Source organism: Cupressus sempervirens, chromosome 6 (genome assembly GCF_028749045.1).
Source record: "Cupressus sempervirens isolate cs-2001-9-10 chromosome 6, ASM2874904v1, whole genome shotgun sequence".
Taxonomy (NCBI): Eukaryota; Viridiplantae; Streptophyta; class Pinopsida; order Cupressales; family Cupressaceae; genus Cupressus; species Cupressus sempervirens.
This window is the reverse complement of record NC_143123.1, coordinates 39,295,412-39,315,737: the sequence shown is the minus strand read 5'-3', so window position 1 is coordinate 39,315,737 and position 20,326 is coordinate 39,295,412. Positions and strand designations below refer to the sequence as shown.

Sequence of the window (20,326 nt, the reverse complement as noted above, 5' to 3'; positions counted from 1 at the left end):
ATTGGTAAATCAAATTCTGAAAAAACATGTTTTGGACACTAAAAATACTGAGTATTTTTTCCCTTTATGCCTGTGTCCAAGGGGAAGGCTCACACCACAATTTGAAGATTCTTGGCAAACTAGACTGATTTTGTTTAGATTCAAAAAGCGAATTAGAGGACCTAGTTTTGTTAGTTTTGTTAGTGCAAGCTATGGAGGATGTTAGTGCAGCAGAAGCAAGAGAGATTGGATCGGATGATGCCAATGTAGATGATGTCAAACATGAGGAGAAATCGCTACAATGTAGTAGCATGGTGGAATCATGGATGCAATCTTCAAGGATGTGAGCGAGGACTAGAAGCTCCCCCCAATCACGGGTGCAATCTTCAAGGATGTGAGAAAGGACTAGAAGCTCCCCCCAATTTTTAATTATGACAAAAGACGAGGAAATTGTATGACTTTGTACTTTGTAGCTTGCCTAGATACGTAATCTATGATGAAAGTTTGAAAGACAATCATTATAAATTCATAATAGTATCAACTAGCTGTTGTGTCTGCATGATGATGTGATTTTGTACTATATCTGCGCTCATATCTAATATATAACATTCCCAAACATTTCATAAAATCATTTGACACATTTCGTTATGTACTTTACACATACCTTTTGTGATAAAATGGTTAAGCTGAAAAAAGTTGGTTGGCAAGAAATAGTTAAATCAGCACTGAATCATGCATTAAAAACCATGATTACTAACTAAAATATAACTGATGATAAGACTTGACAATTTGTGCAACATAACATTCATAGTAACTAAAACTGAACAGAAAACCAATCTAATCTCAAAATGTGGTTCTGCCAGGGAATTTAAACAACTCAAACCTTATGATGTGCTTCTTAAAACATATTACTACATGAAACTCTAATGAACCAAAAGATATAAGCCAGTTACCTACATGTTTAATAATTAGTTCTCCCAATGAAGAGTCACAACCAAATCTTAGGAACATAGCTCATGGGTTTACAGAACAACCTATTCATGCACAGTAATTATTTATCACAGTGACACTTAATATTAGAAACAAGGCCCCCAAAAGTTGACTAATTGGTATTCACAATTATGTACAATTTTCAATCTCCAAAGGAAATAATCCCCCGAAAAATACCCCAAATGGTTGACCAGACATCTAACCAAAAACGAAATAAAAATGGCTGACTAGACATCTAACCAAAAACCAAATAAAAATGGCTGACTAGACATCTAACCAAAAACTAAACTAAGTTCCCAAGGATGTGCATTGCTCAGGAGTTGCAAATGGCTTTACTGTAACTAAATTTGGCAAAGGAAGATATCTTATTCACAAGAGTAAAAATTAGCATCAAATTAATGACATGGGCTTTCCATTTTTAAGAGCATCTTCAACACAAATGTATTTATAAATCTGTACTTTATCTTAAGGACTCCATCTATAATTACCCACCACTTAAATATGAGAAGTGCTTAGTTCAAGAAAACAAATGCAAGGAGGTAATTCTATCTACATCGCCTTTGAAATCCTGGCTAGTGATTGAAAACTCAGAAGTAAAGTATTGAGTCTAAACTGACCTCTGGTCGAACTTGCTTCATATAAGCAGCAATGCCAGCAATTAGACCACCGCCACCAACTGGGACAAATACAGCATGCATTGGGCCAGGATTTTGGTGTACAATTTCCATTCCAATTGTTCCTTGGCCTATAATTACATCTGGATGGTCAAAAGGAGGTATAAAAATGCGGCCCTCTTCTTCACTTCGATGTTTAGCATATGCTTGAGCTTCATCATATGAATCTCCAATAAGAACTACAGTTGCTCCAAGATGCTGAACTGATTTCCACTACAAAAAACAACAAAAACGAAGTTTTAGTCCAAGAATCTGAACAATTGAACAGCTTCCAGAATATTCTTTCCATTTGCTTGAAAATTCTAAATTTTTAAACCTCTTAAAGCCTTACCTAAAATTTGGGCTCTACAAGAAATTTAAACATGTGACTTTTTCCTCTTTTATTATAAACTTAGGAAAGCTCCAACTACTAAAGAAAGTGATAATCTCAATTAATTATCTCTTATAAATCAAAGAAGTCAAAATTAAATCACAAAGGTGCACCCAGGAAGGATATAATAGAAACCTTGATTTCAGGAGTAGTAACAGGCATTGCAATCACTGCATTGCAACCAAGTCTTTCTGCTGCCATTGCAACTCCTTGAGCATGGTTACCAGCTGATGAGGTAATAACTCCTCTTTCTAGTTGCTCTTTTGGTAGCTTTGCCATCATGTTGTAGGCCCCTCGCAACTTGAAAGAAAAAACCTGTGTGCAGATAATTAAAGGAGTTACACCAAGAATGTTAATAAACATTGAGTTGTCACTGTCTGTGAGATTTAGTTGATTTGAGCTTCAGGAAAAAACTGTGTTCAAATTTGCATAAACGTTTCCCATCGCACTACATGATCCATCATCACAATAAGAAACAAATGGCAAATGATCTGAGGGTTGTTAGAATAGTTCAATAAATAAGCACTTCATGCCAAGGGTGAATAGAATTTGTCAGCCAGGTCAATATGTGAACAAAAATTTAACAAATAAACAAATATTAGAATTAGAAATTAAAAGCCAAACATCTAAAATACAATACTAGATACTGTTGTTTTCTTAAGGCTTCATTTTTACTTGCATCTTGTTACTACATTTCACATTGTGTTCATTTAATTGAATTTCTAAAGTTGAGACATCAAGAGGCCTCCCTATTGATTTTCAGTTGCCTTGGTGACAGCTGACCAATCATTATCTCTCCTTGAATTAAAAGGCAACCAGAATCAGTCAAAAAATCAATACAAAAAATTGTAGTAGTCCCTTCCTCACTTATTTCCTTCCACGTAAAAGTCCCAATTTATCAGGTTTATGTATCTTATATTTAAATTAGATCTGTAACTTCCGGCAATGTGAATAAATTATTAATTTGGATATGCAATTGATGCAATTTTTTTCAAAAAAACATAAGAATAGTATAGATGCAGAATAAATTGCATTTGTTATAATAGACTTAAGTAAAATATTTAATACAGTATCCTTTTGCACCCATTCTCGCTACATTCTGGATTAATTAATAATTCGCATTCAAATTAGGAACTAATAATAGTTTCACTCTTCAAATTATGTGTTTGCTGATATTCAGCAAAAGGGGCCTTTAAATATTAACAGAGCTAATGTTATATAATCTATTAATTATTTCAGAATATTCTTCCAGCATGCAGTTGAAGATTAAAAATGTCCTATAGATTCATTTCAACGTGTCAATCTACACACATTGGCTCTTGTTCTTTCAGGTCATCATTCTTCAATCAAATTGTCAAATCTAAAGCCCATCAACAAAGAATCTAGCACACATCCCTGTCCCGTTTTTGTTAATTAAAACAACATTTTTTTTACAGTTCCCTTGTAAGATTTGCTCACAAACTTGAGATTCTTTGTGGGTTCCTTTTGAGATTTGTTCACAAACGTAAGAATGGCAACTTGAAAATCATATGGGAGGTGTTACAAACTTACAAGTAATGAAAATTGTAAAGAACTTATGTTCAAGAAATTTGTGCCCTGTTAAAGGATTTCACTATTTTGATTCTGGCTAGTATTTCTGAAAATCTGGTAGAATGTAAGCTACTTGTACCCAGTTGAACAAAACCAACCCTGCATAAGAATATTATACATTAGAAGGAGTCTTGTCAAAAAGGTCATCAAGAAGAATTAAGAAGTTGTAAAGAATCTTCGCAGAAATCATTAGGGAGAACTTAAATGAAATCTTTATATAGAAAGCATATGCAAAATTAGTGAGTTACAAAGCACCTTACATGTCATAGGGAGCAACAATTATTTTTCCATATTAATAAAGTTACAAGAATTACTATTCTACAAGGCAAAGAAGTTGCAAATCTTTTATCCTTACAAGGAAAGGAGATCATGTAATGGGTGTTTTTGGATTATCCAGAAAAGACTAATTATTGGTCAACTTCCATGCCCATACTGCCATTGGAGGTTACTTGGCCCAAGGTAGCATTCATAACTTCTCAAGAAAATCTCTTTTTCATCTTATGTACTGTCTTAATTTGTTAAAAAAATTAAGTTATGTTTCACTGAGTGATTTCAGTTGCTTTCGTGTTGGCCAATGGTTTACTAGACATTTTTTATGAAATTAGGTTTCCCAACCTATCAATTATGTAATATAATTATTAGGGAGCCCAAGAAATGATATCACGTCATTGATAATCTACTGGAACACACAATGCATAAAATCCAAACAGCTAAGGAGCACTACAAATAATGGTTTGTAAGGCACAAATACTTTATGAAGGTTTTGGAAGTAGCAAGCTACCGAAGTATAATTGTGATGATAACTCCGTGGTAAAGCATGCTTGAACCAAATAAGTACTAGGATACATGACCTTTGAGTACGTTATGGTGTTTGCTCATTTGTGCATCACTTACATGCAATGATTAGAACATTCAAACTCCTAGGAGATAAATTATTGCTCACAAATATTCACCGAAGATGAGTCTTGAAAATTGACTTGATATATGCAACTAGTACCCCACATGAATAAAATAAATAAGCTAATGTGTTCCACATTGACTCATCCATTTGACAAAATATTTGCTCAAGGGTTCCCAAATTGGCTCTTTGATCTTGCAAAGAAAACCTGAGGGCCCTCAACCAACAAAGAAGAATAAAGTATCACTACCAATAGGAAGAGAGATGAACAAAAGCAAAAAACTCACAAAATCAAGGACCCTCTACCAATGTAGGAGTTTGAGGGGCTTAATCAATAGGGAGAGAGGTGTGTTGTACAATCCACTACAGGGCCCTCAACCAATATTAAAGATTGAGAAGCTTGACCGATAGGAAGAGAAATGAGCAAAAACAAAATATAGTTCTTGCGTTTGCAAAGCCAAATCAAAGGCCAACAACTGGTTATTGATCATTTGTTAGCTATCAAGCAATTTAATCAGACTAGAAATCAATTCAGTAATCAATAAGTAGGAGATATTTTCCACACCAAGTCAAATTGTGATATTACCATCAAGATTTAACTATGTAGTTTTTGAGTCAAACTCATTGACCCATGTTTCATGAGTAGTTGATTCACATGAATCCATCTCTCATGAGAACAAATGGAACACTTAGCACTCATTGGATCTAGGTGTGCTCACAGAGGTGAAACATCGAGACTACCCGGGAGGTCACCCATCCCGCTACTACTCCAGCTTGAGCGCGCTTAGCTACGGAGTTTCCTCCATGGTTAAACCCATTCTACTTGCAACCCCATTTGCAAAACCTTCACCAAGTATTGTGCCTAATGAACCACTCATTGAGAAGCCCCTTAAGCTCATCAATTGATAAGTAGGAGATATTTTCCACAACAAGTCAAACTGTGATATTGCTTTCGGGATTTAACTGTGTAGTTTTAACTTTTTGAGTCAAACTCATTGACCCATGTTTCATGAGTAGTGATTCACACGAATCCATCTCTCGTGAGGATAAATGGAACACTTATCACTCATTGGATCTAGGTGATGCTCACAAAGGTAAAGCACCAAGACTTCCCAGGAGGTCACCCTTCCCAATACTAGTCCAACTTGAACACGCTTAACTACGGAGTTTCCTACATGTTTAAACCCACTCTGCTTGCAACCCTATTTACAAAACCTTCAAGTGTCGTGCCTTATGAACCATTCATTAGAAAGCCCCTTAAGCTCATCAACTGATAAGTAGGAGATATTTTCCACAAGTCAAATTGTGATATTGCTATTAGGATTTAATTGTATAGTTTTTGAGTCTAGTTGACCCATGTTTCATGAGTAGTGATTCACACGAATCCATCTCTCATGAGAATAAATCGAACACTTGGCACTCATTGGATCTAGGTGATGCTAACAAAGGTGAAGCAATAGGACTTCCCAAAAGGTCACCCATCCCAGTACTACTCTAGCATGAGCGCACTTACAATATTAAGCGTGCTCAAGCTGGAATAGGATGACTTCCACGAAGTACCATTAAGCGTGCTCAAGCTGGAGGAATAGTGGTACGGGTGACCTCCCAGGAAGTCTTGATGCTTCACCTCTACGAGCATCACCTAGATCCAATGAGTGCTAAGTGTTCCATTTATTCTCATGAGAGATCGATTAGTGTGAATCACTACCCATGAAACATGGGTCAATGAGTTTGACTAAAAAACTACAAAGTTAAATCCTGATAGCGATATCACAATTTGAATTGATATGGAAAATATCTCCTACTTATATATTGATGAGCTTCAGGGGCTTTCTAAAGAATGGTTCATAAGGCACAACACTTGGTGAAGGTTTTGCAAATGGGTTCGCAAGCAGAGTGGGTTTAACCAAAGCGAAAAATCCATAGTTAAGCGCGCTCAAGCTAGAGTAAACTGGGATGGGTGACCTCCTAGGAAGTCTCGGTACTTCACCTTTGGGAGCATCACCTAAATCCAATGTGTGCTTAGTGTTCCATTTATTCTCATGAGAAATGGATTTGTATGAATCGCTACTCATGAAACATGGGTCAATGAGTTTACTCAAAAACTATACAATTAAATGTTAGAATGATTAGAATAACTGAGAGAGGGGGTGAATGAGTTATCCTCAGGTCCAGATGTATCAATTCAACTTTTAACAACTTCAAACTAATTAAACAATCTCATTAAACATTTCAGTCCATATAACATCATCAGCAATTTAACATTCTTTAACTCTTTGTTCTATGTATGTGCACCAACTAACAGTAAAATAAACAATTGTAAAATAGCCTGCATAAAGTAACATTCACACAAGTAAATGATACTTTGACGCCAGCATTTAACGTGGAAACTCAATTTAGGAAAAATCACCAAGTAACATACTATCACTTTTTCACTCTTCTAAAGTGAGCTCGGTTAAGAGCCAACCCTATTAAAGGTTACAAAACACACTGTTAAATGTGACCCTGTTAAAGGATTTAATCACCATGTTAGGAGTGGCCTTGTTAGAGGACTTTAGAACATTCCATTAGAATGTCACCTTGATTAAAGGATTTACAAAATGATAGTTAGGTCAACCTTGATAAAAGGATTTTGACTGCCACAATGGTTAAAATGTAACAGTAGGTATGATCTGTAAAACACAACTCACTTTGCAAATTCAAATCTCCATTTGCTCATCTGTCGATTCATTGACTAGCCTCCATTATTATCTCCATCATTGATCTACTTGGCATCCCTTCAAGTAATCACACTTCACTATTCTCTTCACTTCTTTGCTACTCTATTCTTCACAGGTTCTCCTTAAGGTCACCAATCAACAACGAACCAACCTTAGAAAACATCTCTCATGTCTCCTTAAATAGGTAATTTTGATCTTTTGCCGCTTAAACATCACAGTAGATCTTAGGGTTAGGTCAGATGCATCAAATCCTTCCATCATTGCGATCTCCTTCTTCTAGAAACTTCTCATTAAATCCTTGTCTTTGATTGCATAACAAACTCTCATCATGCATTAAATCCAAAAATTCAACTTGGTTGGCCTCGAACTCGATTCTTTCACAAACTGTAACTTTTGTTGTCACTTAGCAATCACTAAGTTCTTATGCTCGGTCATCACTATGTAGCTCGGCATACATTGTTATGTCTCGTTCAGCATTCACTATCCTGCTTGGTCGTTACTGACGCTCGGTCAATATTAACATTTCCTTCATCAACTTGCTTAGCAATAACTATCACTCAGCTTAAATTATTTGTTTGGCTTCTTCTTAAGTTCCTTAATCTTTTGATTCAGCTCCTTTGTTGACCAACCAACACTGGTACTCGATCAAGCTCAAGGTTTCACTTAACGTCTTGTAATTTCACTCATACATCACTTGTCTTTTTTACTTCATGTAATGATTAAACAACACATTATCTTGTCAATGACTAACTTATCAAGTGCCCACTGTAATTCCATGATACTTAACTTCTTTTCTCCTACAACTTGACTAGCTCACCTTGCTATCTCCTCTTATCAAATCCTCTTCAAGAATCAAATGATATGGCACTTTACATTGTTAGTAAATGTCTCTCTAGTAGGGTTTGACATCAATGACACTATCACAATTGTTCCAATTGTAGTTTCCAACATTAAATCCTAGTAGCAATATCACAATTTGACTAGTGGAAAATATCTCCTACTTATCAATTGATGAGCTTAAGGAGCTTTCTAATGAATGGTTCATAAGGCACAACACTTGTTGAAGGTTTTGCAAATAGGGTTGCAAGCAGAGTGGGTTTAACCATGGAGGAAACTCCATGGTTAAGTGCACTCAAGATGGAGTAGAACTGAGATGGTAACCTCCTAGGAAATCACGGTGCTTCACCTCTATGAGCATCACCTAGATCCAATGAGTGCTAAGTGTTCCATTTATTCTCATGTGAGATGGATTCGTGTGAATCACTACTCATGAAACATGGCTCAATGAGTTTGACTCAAAAACTACACAACTAAATTTTGATAGCAATGTCAAAATTTTGAATTTGGTAATCATTAATACAAATGATAGTAGCAAATTAAAGAATTAGATAGAAAGAAGTCTCTTGCAATTTAAGGAAATAAGAAAAACCCTAAGAAATATTAAAAGGAGACATTACAAAATCCTGTTGTGTTTTATATAAAAATATAAGTTTTTGGACCTTATGAACCCACAAAAATTCCAACTGAAATGCACACAAATTTGTGGTCTTGTAGATCAAAAGCTTTGATATTATGTAAGACTCACACAATAGACTTGAGCAATCAGGATCACCTAGGAAGCCAAAAATAATCATACAACATGAGACGCAAAATGTTAATAACCCAAAAGTGCCTTTCACAAACTTAACTAGCAAATTGTGAATAGAACCTCGATGAGAACCAATTAAGTAATATACCCCATTCATACCAACGTTACTAATTTAACCAAACAATTTTTGGAAGGATCTGCTGTAGCTGAACCAAAATGCAATAAAACCAAAAAATAATCAACCAAGGCCAAATTCGTGTCTAAGCAAATCAGTTGTCGATGAAAGATTTAGTTGAAACTTTCATTCAAGATGTAGGATCATAACATAATACAGGCACTCATAAACTCAAACTCAAGAGTAAACATATCAGTTCTCAAATGTTGTAGCCAATTCAAATTATACAAAATAAGGGCCGCATCTTGCACTAACTTCATATTTGATTTTTTTTTTTTAAAGGAAAAAGAAATTTTTAACCTTTCATTTCAGAATTCATGTCTTTGATTCAAATTGCTTCAACGGATTGGTTAAATCCAAAAGAAAGCATTTCTAACAATTATGTATGTGAATTTTTCTCTTAGTAGCATATATCAGCTCCCAATTTCAAACCTTTTGGCCTGATTTCAGACTTACAGATTCTGGATGCAAAAAAAAAAACGAAGTTGCTAAATTCGGACCCTGGAGCTTGGGTCCAGGTCCGAATTCAAGCTCGGGTCCGCGACGGGTCTGGGCAGGGTCCGTGTTTTGCCCTGCGGGTCCGCCCCACAAACCCAGGCGGACCCGCAAAGCAAAACACAGACCCTGCCCGAACCCGTCGCGGACCCGGGTGAATCCGGGAGACCCGCAGCAGGTGGGGCCAAAAAGTGGCCCAAAAAAGCATTAAAAATATGTTTTTTTTATTTATTTTTTGCCAAACCCTAAAGTAAGGCCTATTAGATGCATTTCATTCATCTGATCTCTCATTTGCTTTGTCATTTTTCTCTCTCATTTTGGTGTGGCCATTTTGCAAGTTTGAAGAGAAGGTTGTAGAGATTGTTTGTGGAGTCTCAAATCCTTCAAATAATCAGTGCTGAGTGTTCCAGGTATGCATTTGATCCTTCCTTTTGCTTTTTTCATAGTTTGTTTTTAGTTTTTTTTATTTATTTATTGTTCTAAATTTTTATCAAGTTTTGTATAAGTTTTGAAATATTTTTTTAAATTTGTTTTTATAGATTGCAAGAATCCAAGAATGAGTAGTCAGGGTTCAATGGGTGGGGTGGGATCTCAAAGATTTAAAATTGATAAAGGCTCTCCTTTGTGGAAGTATACAACAAGAATTAAGCGATGTGTTGGAGGGGGAGGGTATATATGGAAATGCAATTTTTGCCAAAACCAATATAGAAGCTCATATTACCGAGTTAAACATCATTTGATAGGTCCACCAGGTCAAGGGATTTCCATGTGTGAGGGACCCCCAGAGGGAGGTAAAAAAGGGTTGCCGGCTCCTCAAATAGCAGGCATGTTAAAAGAACAACAAGAGGCTGATAGGTTAGTGTCAAAGGCAAAAAAAATAAGTCAAAGCAAAAACCACCAACACCACCCTCTCAAACAATCAGTAGACCGCATCCCTTCCTACCTACCCCATCTGTGGATGAAGACGAAATAGAAACACCCCCATCCCGCAAGAGAGGCCCATTAGATACGGCATTTGAAAATGACAAGAGAGAAATTGCTGACATAAAGATTGGGCATTGCCTCATTACAAATGGTGTTTCATTCAATCTAGTGAGATCCCCTTATTGGAGAGAGATGGGGAAAGCAATAAATGATGCACCTCATGGTTACCGATCCCCTGGATATGAAAAGTTAAGAACCACCATATTGCATGAGAGAAAGAATGTAGAAAACCTCCTCAAACCAATAAGAGATTCTTGGATCCAAACGGGGGTGAGCACTGTCTTTGATGAATGGAAAGATTGCAAAAACCGTCCATTAATAAATGTGATTGTTGTTTGCCCCAAGGGAGCAATGTTTTTGAAGGCAGTTGATTGTGAAGGGCAAGTAAAGGATGCAAATTTTATTGCCCAACTTCTCATTGAATCCATAAAGTCTGTGGGAGCTGACAATGTTGTCCAAATAATAACGGACAATGCTAAAGTTTGTAAGGCTGCAGGTGCTTTGGTAGAAGCACGATATGAGCATATCTTTTGGACACCATGCACTGTCCACACCTTGAACTTGGTGATGAAAACAATGGGCAGCCAAATTGAATGGATGAAAAATGTGTATGAGGAGGTTCAGCAGATCCAAATGTTTGTGACAAACCACCATATGTCACAAGCAATTTTCACAACTTTCTCCCGCTTGGAATTATTGAAGGTAAATTTTTAACTTTATTTAGCTTCATTTATCATTTTAATTTTTGTGTCATACTTTACAAAATTTAATACATATTCTTAAATTTTTGTGTTATCGACTTATCATATTCACTTACAATTTGAATTAACATGGTAATAGGTTGCTGAAACAAGGTTTGCTGAAACAAGGTTTGCTTCACACACAATCATCCTTAGACGACTTGTAAGGGTGAAAGAGGCATTGTGCCAAATGGTTATTAGCAACAAATGCGGTGGATGGAAGCAAGCTAATACAAAAAAGGCCAAAACTGTAAAGGATTTGATCTTGAGTGATGATTTTTGGAATAGGGAGGAATATGCATTAGAACTCACCGAGCCCATCATGTCTATGCTTCGATATGCCAACACGGATGAGCCTTGTTTGGGGAACATATATGATGCCATGGACTCCATGCTAGAAAGAATGAAATCAATAAGTTTAAATTTTTATACAATACTTTATCCTTGTTTATTGAGAGATTTTGATTTTTTATTTTAATTAAGTTATTAACACTATATCAAGATAACTTACATGTACATCATTTGACATCCTAGGTCATTCAGAGGAGAGAGCAAGATCTTGATACCTTGTACACTAAGGTGGAGAAAATTGTTCTACATTGTTGGAACAAGATGACTACACCTTTACACCTCCTAACATATGCACTTTCTCCTAGAGATTATAGCAATGAGATACTTGCTATTCCTGGTAGAGTGGCACCATATAGAGATCCTAAAGTTGTTGTTGGGTATAAGAGGGCACTTAACAGGCTCTTTAGTGATCCTGATGTGGCATCAAATGTTAGGAGAGAGTTTGTTGATTTTGTCTCAGGCAAAAATGCAGAACCTAATGCAATCAATGACCAAAGTAGATTGGATGCCATTGGATGGTGGTACTTACATGGGGAAAGTTACATGTACCTCCAACCTCTTGCCATTAAGATCTTGTCACAAGTATGTATTTAAGTTTTTTTCCTTTTCTTATGGCCACTTAGCTTGTCGAATTAGCACTCTTAAATTCCTATTGTATTGTAAAATTACTTAGCTAATTTTTTAAAATTTGTTGGTTGTCTCTCTAGGTTGCGAGCTCTTTTGCTGCTGAGCGGAATTAGAGTACATACTCCTTTATCCACTCAGTGAAGCGTAACCGGTTGGGTTCGAAAAAAGTAGAGGACTTGGTATTTATTCACAACAACTGACGCCTCCTATCACGCAAGGATCCAGAATATAAGAAGGGACCAGAGAAGTTGTGGGATGTACTACCTAAAACTTCTAACTTGGATATGACTGTCCAAGATATATCTAGAATTGCCTTGCTAGATGTTGAGGAGGATGAGGAGGAGGATGTGGCTGCATCTGGGGCTAGTGGAACTGGTTTGGATTCCAATGATGAGGAAAATGTCAATAATATAGATGAGGATGAAACCATTGATCCCTCATATTTTGATGACCCATTTGACCCTTGAAGTTGAAGGGCATTTGCATCTTTGATAAACTATGTTTAAACAATTGTCATTGACTCATTGAGTCATTTATGATTTATCACCATGTTTCAAACTTTATTAAGTCATAATTTATTATCTATCAATCTGATGAAGTAGTTTATGTTTTGAAATTCCATTTTGCATTTTAGTAATTCAATGTATGATTTTATTTACAACATTAGCATAGATTAATGAGTGAGTATTTAATGTTTATCTTTGACATTTGGCATTGATCAATAATCAAGTAACATTGATATATTCATACTATGGAATGACTTAGTTTTACTTTTACAACTATGTGAGTTTTTTTTCTTTGTGGCATATATATATATATATACTCATGAACCCACCCACAAACCCGAACCCCAAACCCGAATCGACAACTTAGAAAAAAATTGGGCCGTAACAGCAAGTTTCTGTTTGAAACACTAACAGCTGAAGAACACTTGTCAGTATAGAGGTACAGACAAGTACTCCAATAATTTTAATTTTGCAAGGCAATAACGAAAGATATTTATGACTCGCAAAGAATACAAATTTCATGTTAAGGATGACCAACATAGACATTCAGCATCAAAACGTATGTAGAGTTGTATCCATGGAGTACATCTACTTCCACCTTTAATTCATATTTATGGTAGCAGACATCTTTACATAAGTATTTCAGGGCAAATATTTCTAGTTCCATATCGATATGTTATAATTGAAGGGTAAATTATTCCAATACATGCTATGCAAGAATCTAAACATGGTTAACCTACCATCTACTAGGTATACAAAGACATCCATACTTCGTCAGTGCGGTTCCACATAGGCAACTAGCTATAATTTATAAAACTAGTAATTTTTTCCTATTTGTAGGACCTCTTTTTATAAACCACCTAGAGAAGGTAAACTTATTATACATATTATCTATGTACCCGAGGGATGCGTCCTTGGCCAAAAAGCCCATGTTTCTGAGACGGGGATGTCCCAAGGACGGGGGGACAGGTAGGGGATGTCCCCCAGCTGTCCCCAAAATTTGCAAATCACAAGGGATGTCTCCGAAACTCGAGGACTTCTAGGAAAGAAAAGTCGTCCCCGGTATGGAAAGGGGATGTCCAGAAGTCCCCTAACTGTACCGAGTACAGCCAGCTATCCCCGTTTTTTATGAAGCTTAATAAAAAAAAATTAAAACAAAAAGTTCTATTTCGTTTGTCCTTACTTGGTCATCCAATGGGCTCTGCCTCTTCAAATGCCCTAAAAGGTCAAAAAAGACCACATTGTGGTTGTTTTGTTATTTGTTTGGTTTTGCCTGTGAAGTTGGAGTGTGTTGCAGCTGGCTGGGGTTTTCATTTTGCAAGAAGAGGTGACTTTTTTGCTTCCAAGAGCTTGAGCAGCAGTCTACTTCATTTTTCTATATTTTGTTTTCTATGTTGAACTTGAACATAATGATGAAATTTTATGGCAGGCCTCTAGCCTTTGGGTATATTTAGATTTCCAAGTTTTTATGATATTGTTCACTGCTAAACTTATATTTAAATATTTTTGTTCACATATTGATATGCATATTGACAATTAAGTACTAAAATCGGTTATTATTTCCTACATGACATTCAAATGGTGTATGGTAAAGTTCTATAATGTTTAAATGACATGCTTTGTGCTTAGTTTCATATGAATGACATGTATATTTGCAATTTCAGTGTATATTTTAAAATTTCCCTATATATATAGCCGTTCCCATTTGTCATCTCTCCCCCCCCCCCCAAACCGTCCCCAAAATCGCCCAAAAAAAATTGCTGTCCTGGAAACTCAGGGGAATGTAGCATATTATACTTTCCTATCCTCACACAGCGTAGTTCCCGGAGATGAGAAACTAGAAAAGAAAAATTGCAAGGAAACCGATTTGAAAGGTTTAGGCAAGAGAAATATTTTTGCTTATAAATGAAAAAATTATCTTCTTTTCAGTTTAATTACATCTCACAGAAAAGATTGTAATTTTTTGAGCTTTAGGCACTTGATCAGTAAATGCTAAAAATTTGCTCTAGAAATTGGATGAAAGAAAAGCCTATGTTCAGACATGGCGAAGGACTTGGATCAATAATATGGTTACAGGGTACAAACGTGACCATTAATTGAAGCTCAGCTTCTAGATATTCCCAAGGCATAAACACGTGTATATCCATCCTTTGCTTACAATGTGAAAATCTTGGCTTTGCACCCCTTGGTTGTATACCATTTGGAGCGATATAGAGGTCAAACAAGGCTGTCCACTATCACCTACTCTATTCCTTTGCTTAAAGTGTGAAAATCTTTGCTCTGTGCCCTTGGTTGTATGCATGAATGTCCGAATAACAATCCTGGGATTAAAAAGTTTGTGAAGGAAAAACTCTAGAGTTGCATATGGTCAATACAAAAAGGGCTATTATATCAAAGAATTTAACCAAACAAGAGCCAACGACGAGAAAGCAAACATAGGAGCAAATATCAAATGGAAAGCTAAGATGTTCATAGTGCAACTTTGGATGGGCTCGCATCATTTGAGATGAGAAACAGGCCGATGGACGATACCCAAGGAAGACTGGGAGGAGAGAATATGGAGTGGTGGAGACTGAGTGACACTTTCTCATGAAGTGCCCGTTGTACAATGACATCCGCTCCAGCTATCAAGATATTCTAGAAAATGGCAATTTCGATGCTCTTTTTGAGGAAGACCAGTTGGACAAGACAGCAAATTTAGTGGTCAATATTCGCTGTCGAAGGGCAGACCTATGAAGCAACTCCAAAAGGCCTAATTTTTTTTTTAATCTTGTGGGAGTGCTTGTTTTTTGTCTTGTGGGTCCCATAGGCTGCTTTGGCCTCGCCAACGTTATTAAAATCTTTCATTCATTCATTCATTGGCCTATATATCGACAAACTTGAAGAATGGTTAGATATGCAAAATGGTGAGGGTATCCAGCTAGGCGGATTTTTAATAAGGCTGCTCCTCTATGCAGACAATCTCATTTTGGTTGCCAAATCTACTTGTGGTTTGTAAGAACATTCATTCTCTCTTGACTGTTTTTGCAAAATGGTACGGATTCAGGTCAATATATGTAAGACTAAAATCATTCTTTTTTTCTACAAGCAAAAGACATCAGCATACGTTCTATTTTGAGGGCAGCGTTCTTGAGGAAGTTGCAAAGTATAAATACCTCAAGATTGACTTTAACAAAGATCTAAGCTAGGAAGGTTGTAGAAAGAAGAGAATAATAGGAGGATGGAAGCCATTTTATGCGCTTCAAAATAGATGTCATGAGGCAGAGGTTTGGGATTGGAAAACTGCTCAAACTCTATATGGTCTTCTAGTTCTACCACTGTTCTTTATGGATGTGAAATATGGGCCAGCAGCACTTTAGCCTTACAATGGAAGCAAATTGAGAGGACTCAAAAACATTGGACCATAAGCAAGTTTAAAATCAAAAGCATTGTTTCATATGATATCATGATAAGTGAAGTGGGGGCTGCCCCTATCGAAACACTTGCTATGATTCACCTCATTAGCTATCTAAAAAGAACCGAAAAAATGGGTGAAGGTAGATGGTCTAAAGTGGTCTTTAATGATATAATGTGTGAACATAAAAAGACATGGCTATAAAAAAACATCAAGTGGATGAGCAAATGGAATATCCATTTCAATGTGTCCCACAAATAATAAAGAAATAAAGGTCTTTGTTATGGAGAATTCTATAGGAGAAATTGGGGAAATGGTCTTCAAAGCAAAATAACTTATTATATCAACGAGTTCAACCCCACATGTGATCAACTCCAAAAGGCGTACATAGGGGCCAACATTTCTCGGAGAACTAAAACTCTTATTGCACAGCTTAAAACCAACTCTCATCATCCTCATTGTGGGAGCGGACATTGGAAGAGGCCAAAAGAGACTTGAGTAGAGAAGAGTTTGCATGTTTTGCAATTCTGGGAAGGTAGAAACATAGTAACACTTCATTTTAGAATGTGATTCATACAAAGACAGCAGAGTCAATTTTGTTAATATTATATGTTACAACTATTGGCACAACTTATTCAGTAAGGAGAAAATTGAGAAGTTAGGTGGGAAAAAAAGAGTCGAATTACTAAAATTGGTTCAGGTTGGAAGGTTGTCCTGTAAGATATGTTTAACCTCGTGGATATTAAAGTTATCTATCTATCTATAACTTTTGGGTAAGAAAAAGGACACCGCCAAATTGCCCATATGCTAGCCACACTTTCATTGTTCAATTATGTGGTAAATCTTATAAATGTGTTCTTATGCTGGCAATGTAACGATCTTCTATAAGGCTGTGTATACTATGACGGTATCTGACCCAGCAACCAGACTGTGCCAAGCATAGGAACGATCTTCATAAAATATTAAAAGCGCACATACACAAATCCACACTACAGAACTTAAAAGCGCTTAGCTCTAAACATGCATACATACTTACAGGCTGCAAATCCTCTCTCTTCAACAAAATTCTGACCCCTGTTCTCTGGCTCAGCTTGGGTGCAAACTGCAGAGGAGACTCAATGGCCACCTCATAAACTTTGGATGACAAAATATTAGTGAGATAAGACATGTCAGAGGGCGCACCATTTCTATTAATGTCTTTGTTGGGATCTCTAGTCTTGTCTGAAATGCCACCAAGAAGCCCTGGCTCATATTGCAGAGACTCTGATGTGCACTTCAACAGGGGAAGAGATGAATTGGGTGTTGTAGGATTCACACTGCCTGACGTTTTTTCACCCAGTTCCATCCCAACTCCATCGGCAACAGCCTTTCCTTTAAAACTAGCAATTGGGCCTCTGTGGGTATGAGTTTTCTGCAGATTTGCTCTATTTCCTTGAGTTGAGGTAGCTTTAACTATTGTGAAAGCTTCGTTCCTTCCAAATGATGAGTGTGGGAGTGTACTTTTGGGAGAATTGAAACCGTGCAGATGGCAAGGGGCAGCTGATGATGACGATAGTGATCTTGAGAGAGTCTCCATGATCCCTAAACGCTGAGAAACTAGCGGTACATCTACAAGGTATTGTTTTATAATTTAACAGTCAAATTCAATTGGTATAATTGAATTGTTCCTGTATATTTCAAGAGAAAATCTGGTCAGTTGCCACTATTGCCCATAGTTTCTTCCATAATATTTAGGGTTTCTACAAATTTGGCACATCACGGCTCTTTTCTTCTTCTTTTTTAAGAATGCAAGTTATGTCAAACTGACAATCTTGAAACTTGACGCCTCTATGTGCTTCCTGTTTTGTAAAGATATTTTTCGAAGTGGGAAACTACTTTCGACAGTTTGTTTGAAAATCAAAAAAATATTGCTTAGAAAATGGCCGCTAAGATTATGACTTCTAAAATGTTTGTTTATTTGGGTTTATTAATTAGTGTGTGCAGGCTTAGTCTTATAAAATAATTGTGGATTAATATTCTAGAGTTTTTCTGGACTTTGATTGTGTAGAATTTTTTAGCATCAATGTTTCGGATCACACACAGTGATTCATCATTAGGATGAACAGCTGGAGAATAGAGAAACAAGTTGATTATCCTGATGATGGATCACTATGTGAGATCCGAAACGTTGATGCTAAAAAATTATACACAATCAAAGTCCCGAAAAACTCTAGAATATTACTAATGGATTGTGGAAATCAAATGTCAATTGTGGATTAAGTTAATATTTCTATTTCTTCATTTAACATTTAAGATTTTTGATAGATAGATAGATAGATGGATAGATAAAATTTGGTACTAAACATGGTCTATGGGATGGGACAAGCTAATCTCCCGACAAATCATGCATGTTATGCATGTATCTACTAGTATAAGATATGTGACCATATTCATACCCTTCTCATGTGTGATGATGTAAGAGACGGAACGGACTTAACAAAACAAACTTTTTACCCAGTCTTAAATTTTTTTAAACTAATCTCCCGCCTAGAATTTGAAATCAATTTCCCCCTATATAGTTTTAAATCTTTTTTTTTTGTCGCTCTCATTTGTTCATTTTCACACCATTCCTTCCAGAGCTTCTAAGATGTCATTTTTGCATTCTGGTAATTTTTATGTTGTTGCAGATCTAAAGTAATTTATTCACGTTCTTTCTTATATTGTGTGTTTTGTTGGAAAAAAATATGATTTTGTAGATGATTTACAAAGGATTAATTTGTAGATATATTCTAAATTTTAAAAATAATTGCAGGAAATTTAGCAACGGAAGAAGCAATCAGCTAAGTAGTGAGAGAAATCAATATTTAGTATATATTTTAGTTTGGTTATTGTAGAGGATGGAAAACCAGACTTTTGAGAAGAAATCACCACATATTTATATACGATTCTCATTCACGGAGATGATCAATATTTATGTCCTCTTCATTTAGATTATGAAATTTATATATTTAGATTTGAGTATAAGTAATGTGAAAATTAATACTATTGTAGTCACTGTTTAATAATCAGTGACTGCAATAGTGTTAATTTTCACATGGTATCAGAGCAGTATTGAGGGTAGAAGAGTTTTTCCCTAGGAAAGAAATTAAGGGTTTATATAACCTAGTGTGATCTCTTTAGATTTATTATTGTTTTAGTCCCTTGAGATGGCTTCAACTGGTTTGAGAGATCAAGACAAATTGTATGGTGCATCAAATTTTGGTGTCTGGAAGGCCAGAATTTCTTTATTGTTGGAAGAAAATGATATCAAGGATTATGTTACCACTGTTGTACCTATACCAACGAATGTGACACAGCTTGCAACATATAAGAAGGACGATGCGAAGGTGAGGAGGATTATTCTTGATGGTGTTAAGGATCATATTGTTGCACATATCTCAGAGCTAGATACAGGGAAGAAGATGTGGGATGTCATTTTGAATCTGTACCAGAATGCTACCACTAACAGGAAGATGATTCTTAGAAAGAAGCTTAAGAATACCCAGATGAACTAGGGAGAAGACATTAAAAGTTACCTCACTAGGCTTAGACTTGTTAAGGACGAGTTAGCAGCTGTTGGAGATAGTCCCAATGATGATGAGCTAGTGAGAATAGCCCTAAATGGGTTTTCTAAACAATGGAGTGTCTTTGTTCAAGTAGTTAGTGGACAAGATACCTTACTGAATTGGGATCGACTATAGACTAATTTCACTCAGGAGGAGTTTAGACTAAGTCTTGTCAATGGGGCCAACAAGAGTTTAAAAAGTGAGGTGGAATAGGAAAATGTTTCCCTAGCGGGAAAAGGGAAAGCAAAGAAAGGGTCTAGCAAAGGATTGAATTCACAAAGTGAGAAGAAGAAGAAGGACCTTTCTAAGGTCAAGTGCTTTGGATGTTACGAGTATGGTCACTATGTCAGTCATTGCCTGGAAAGGAACAAGGCAAAGAACTAGGTGGCAACTTCAGCAAGTGTAGAAGAACTCTCCAGTAGACTAGAAGATGAGTTTGCACTTATAGCTTGTATGGTGAGTTCAACCTTATCTGGTATATAGATAGTGGGGTGTCATTTCATATGACAGGAGTTAAAGAGTACTTCTCCAATTATAAGGAGGAGAACACCAATATCCAAATTTTTATGGGAAACTTTTCCAAACTCAACCCAGTTGGAAAAGGGACTGTTGAGTTTTAGAGGGGGAATGGAAAGAAAATTCCAATTCATGATATGTTGCA

General features: G+C 36.3%; 1 protein-coding gene across 2 annotated transcripts in view; it reads right to left on the bottom strand.

Annotated features, from left to right (window-relative positions):
- The window catches only part of LOC149551003 (threonine dehydratase biosynthetic, chloroplastic-like), a 63,126-nt gene extending 45,232 nt beyond the window's left edge, over nucleotides 1–17,894 (bottom strand). For both annotated transcript variants that reach the window (XR_016352651.1, XM_089786555.1), the window contains exons 1-3: nucleotides 17,118–17,894; nucleotides 2,149–2,328; nucleotides 1,587–1,856 (exon numbers count right to left, since the gene is read on the bottom strand). Coding sequence is in view for 1 of the 2 variants with exons in the window: in XM_089786555.1 (XP_089642681.1) it covers nucleotides 1,587–1,856; nucleotides 2,149–2,328; nucleotides 17,118–17,657 (990 nt within the window). In the remaining variant the exon portion in view is untranslated. The remainder of the gene's footprint in view (nucleotides 1–1,586; nucleotides 1,857–2,148; nucleotides 2,329–17,117) is intronic.
- Nucleotides 17,895–20,326: the final 2,432 nt, after the last annotated feature.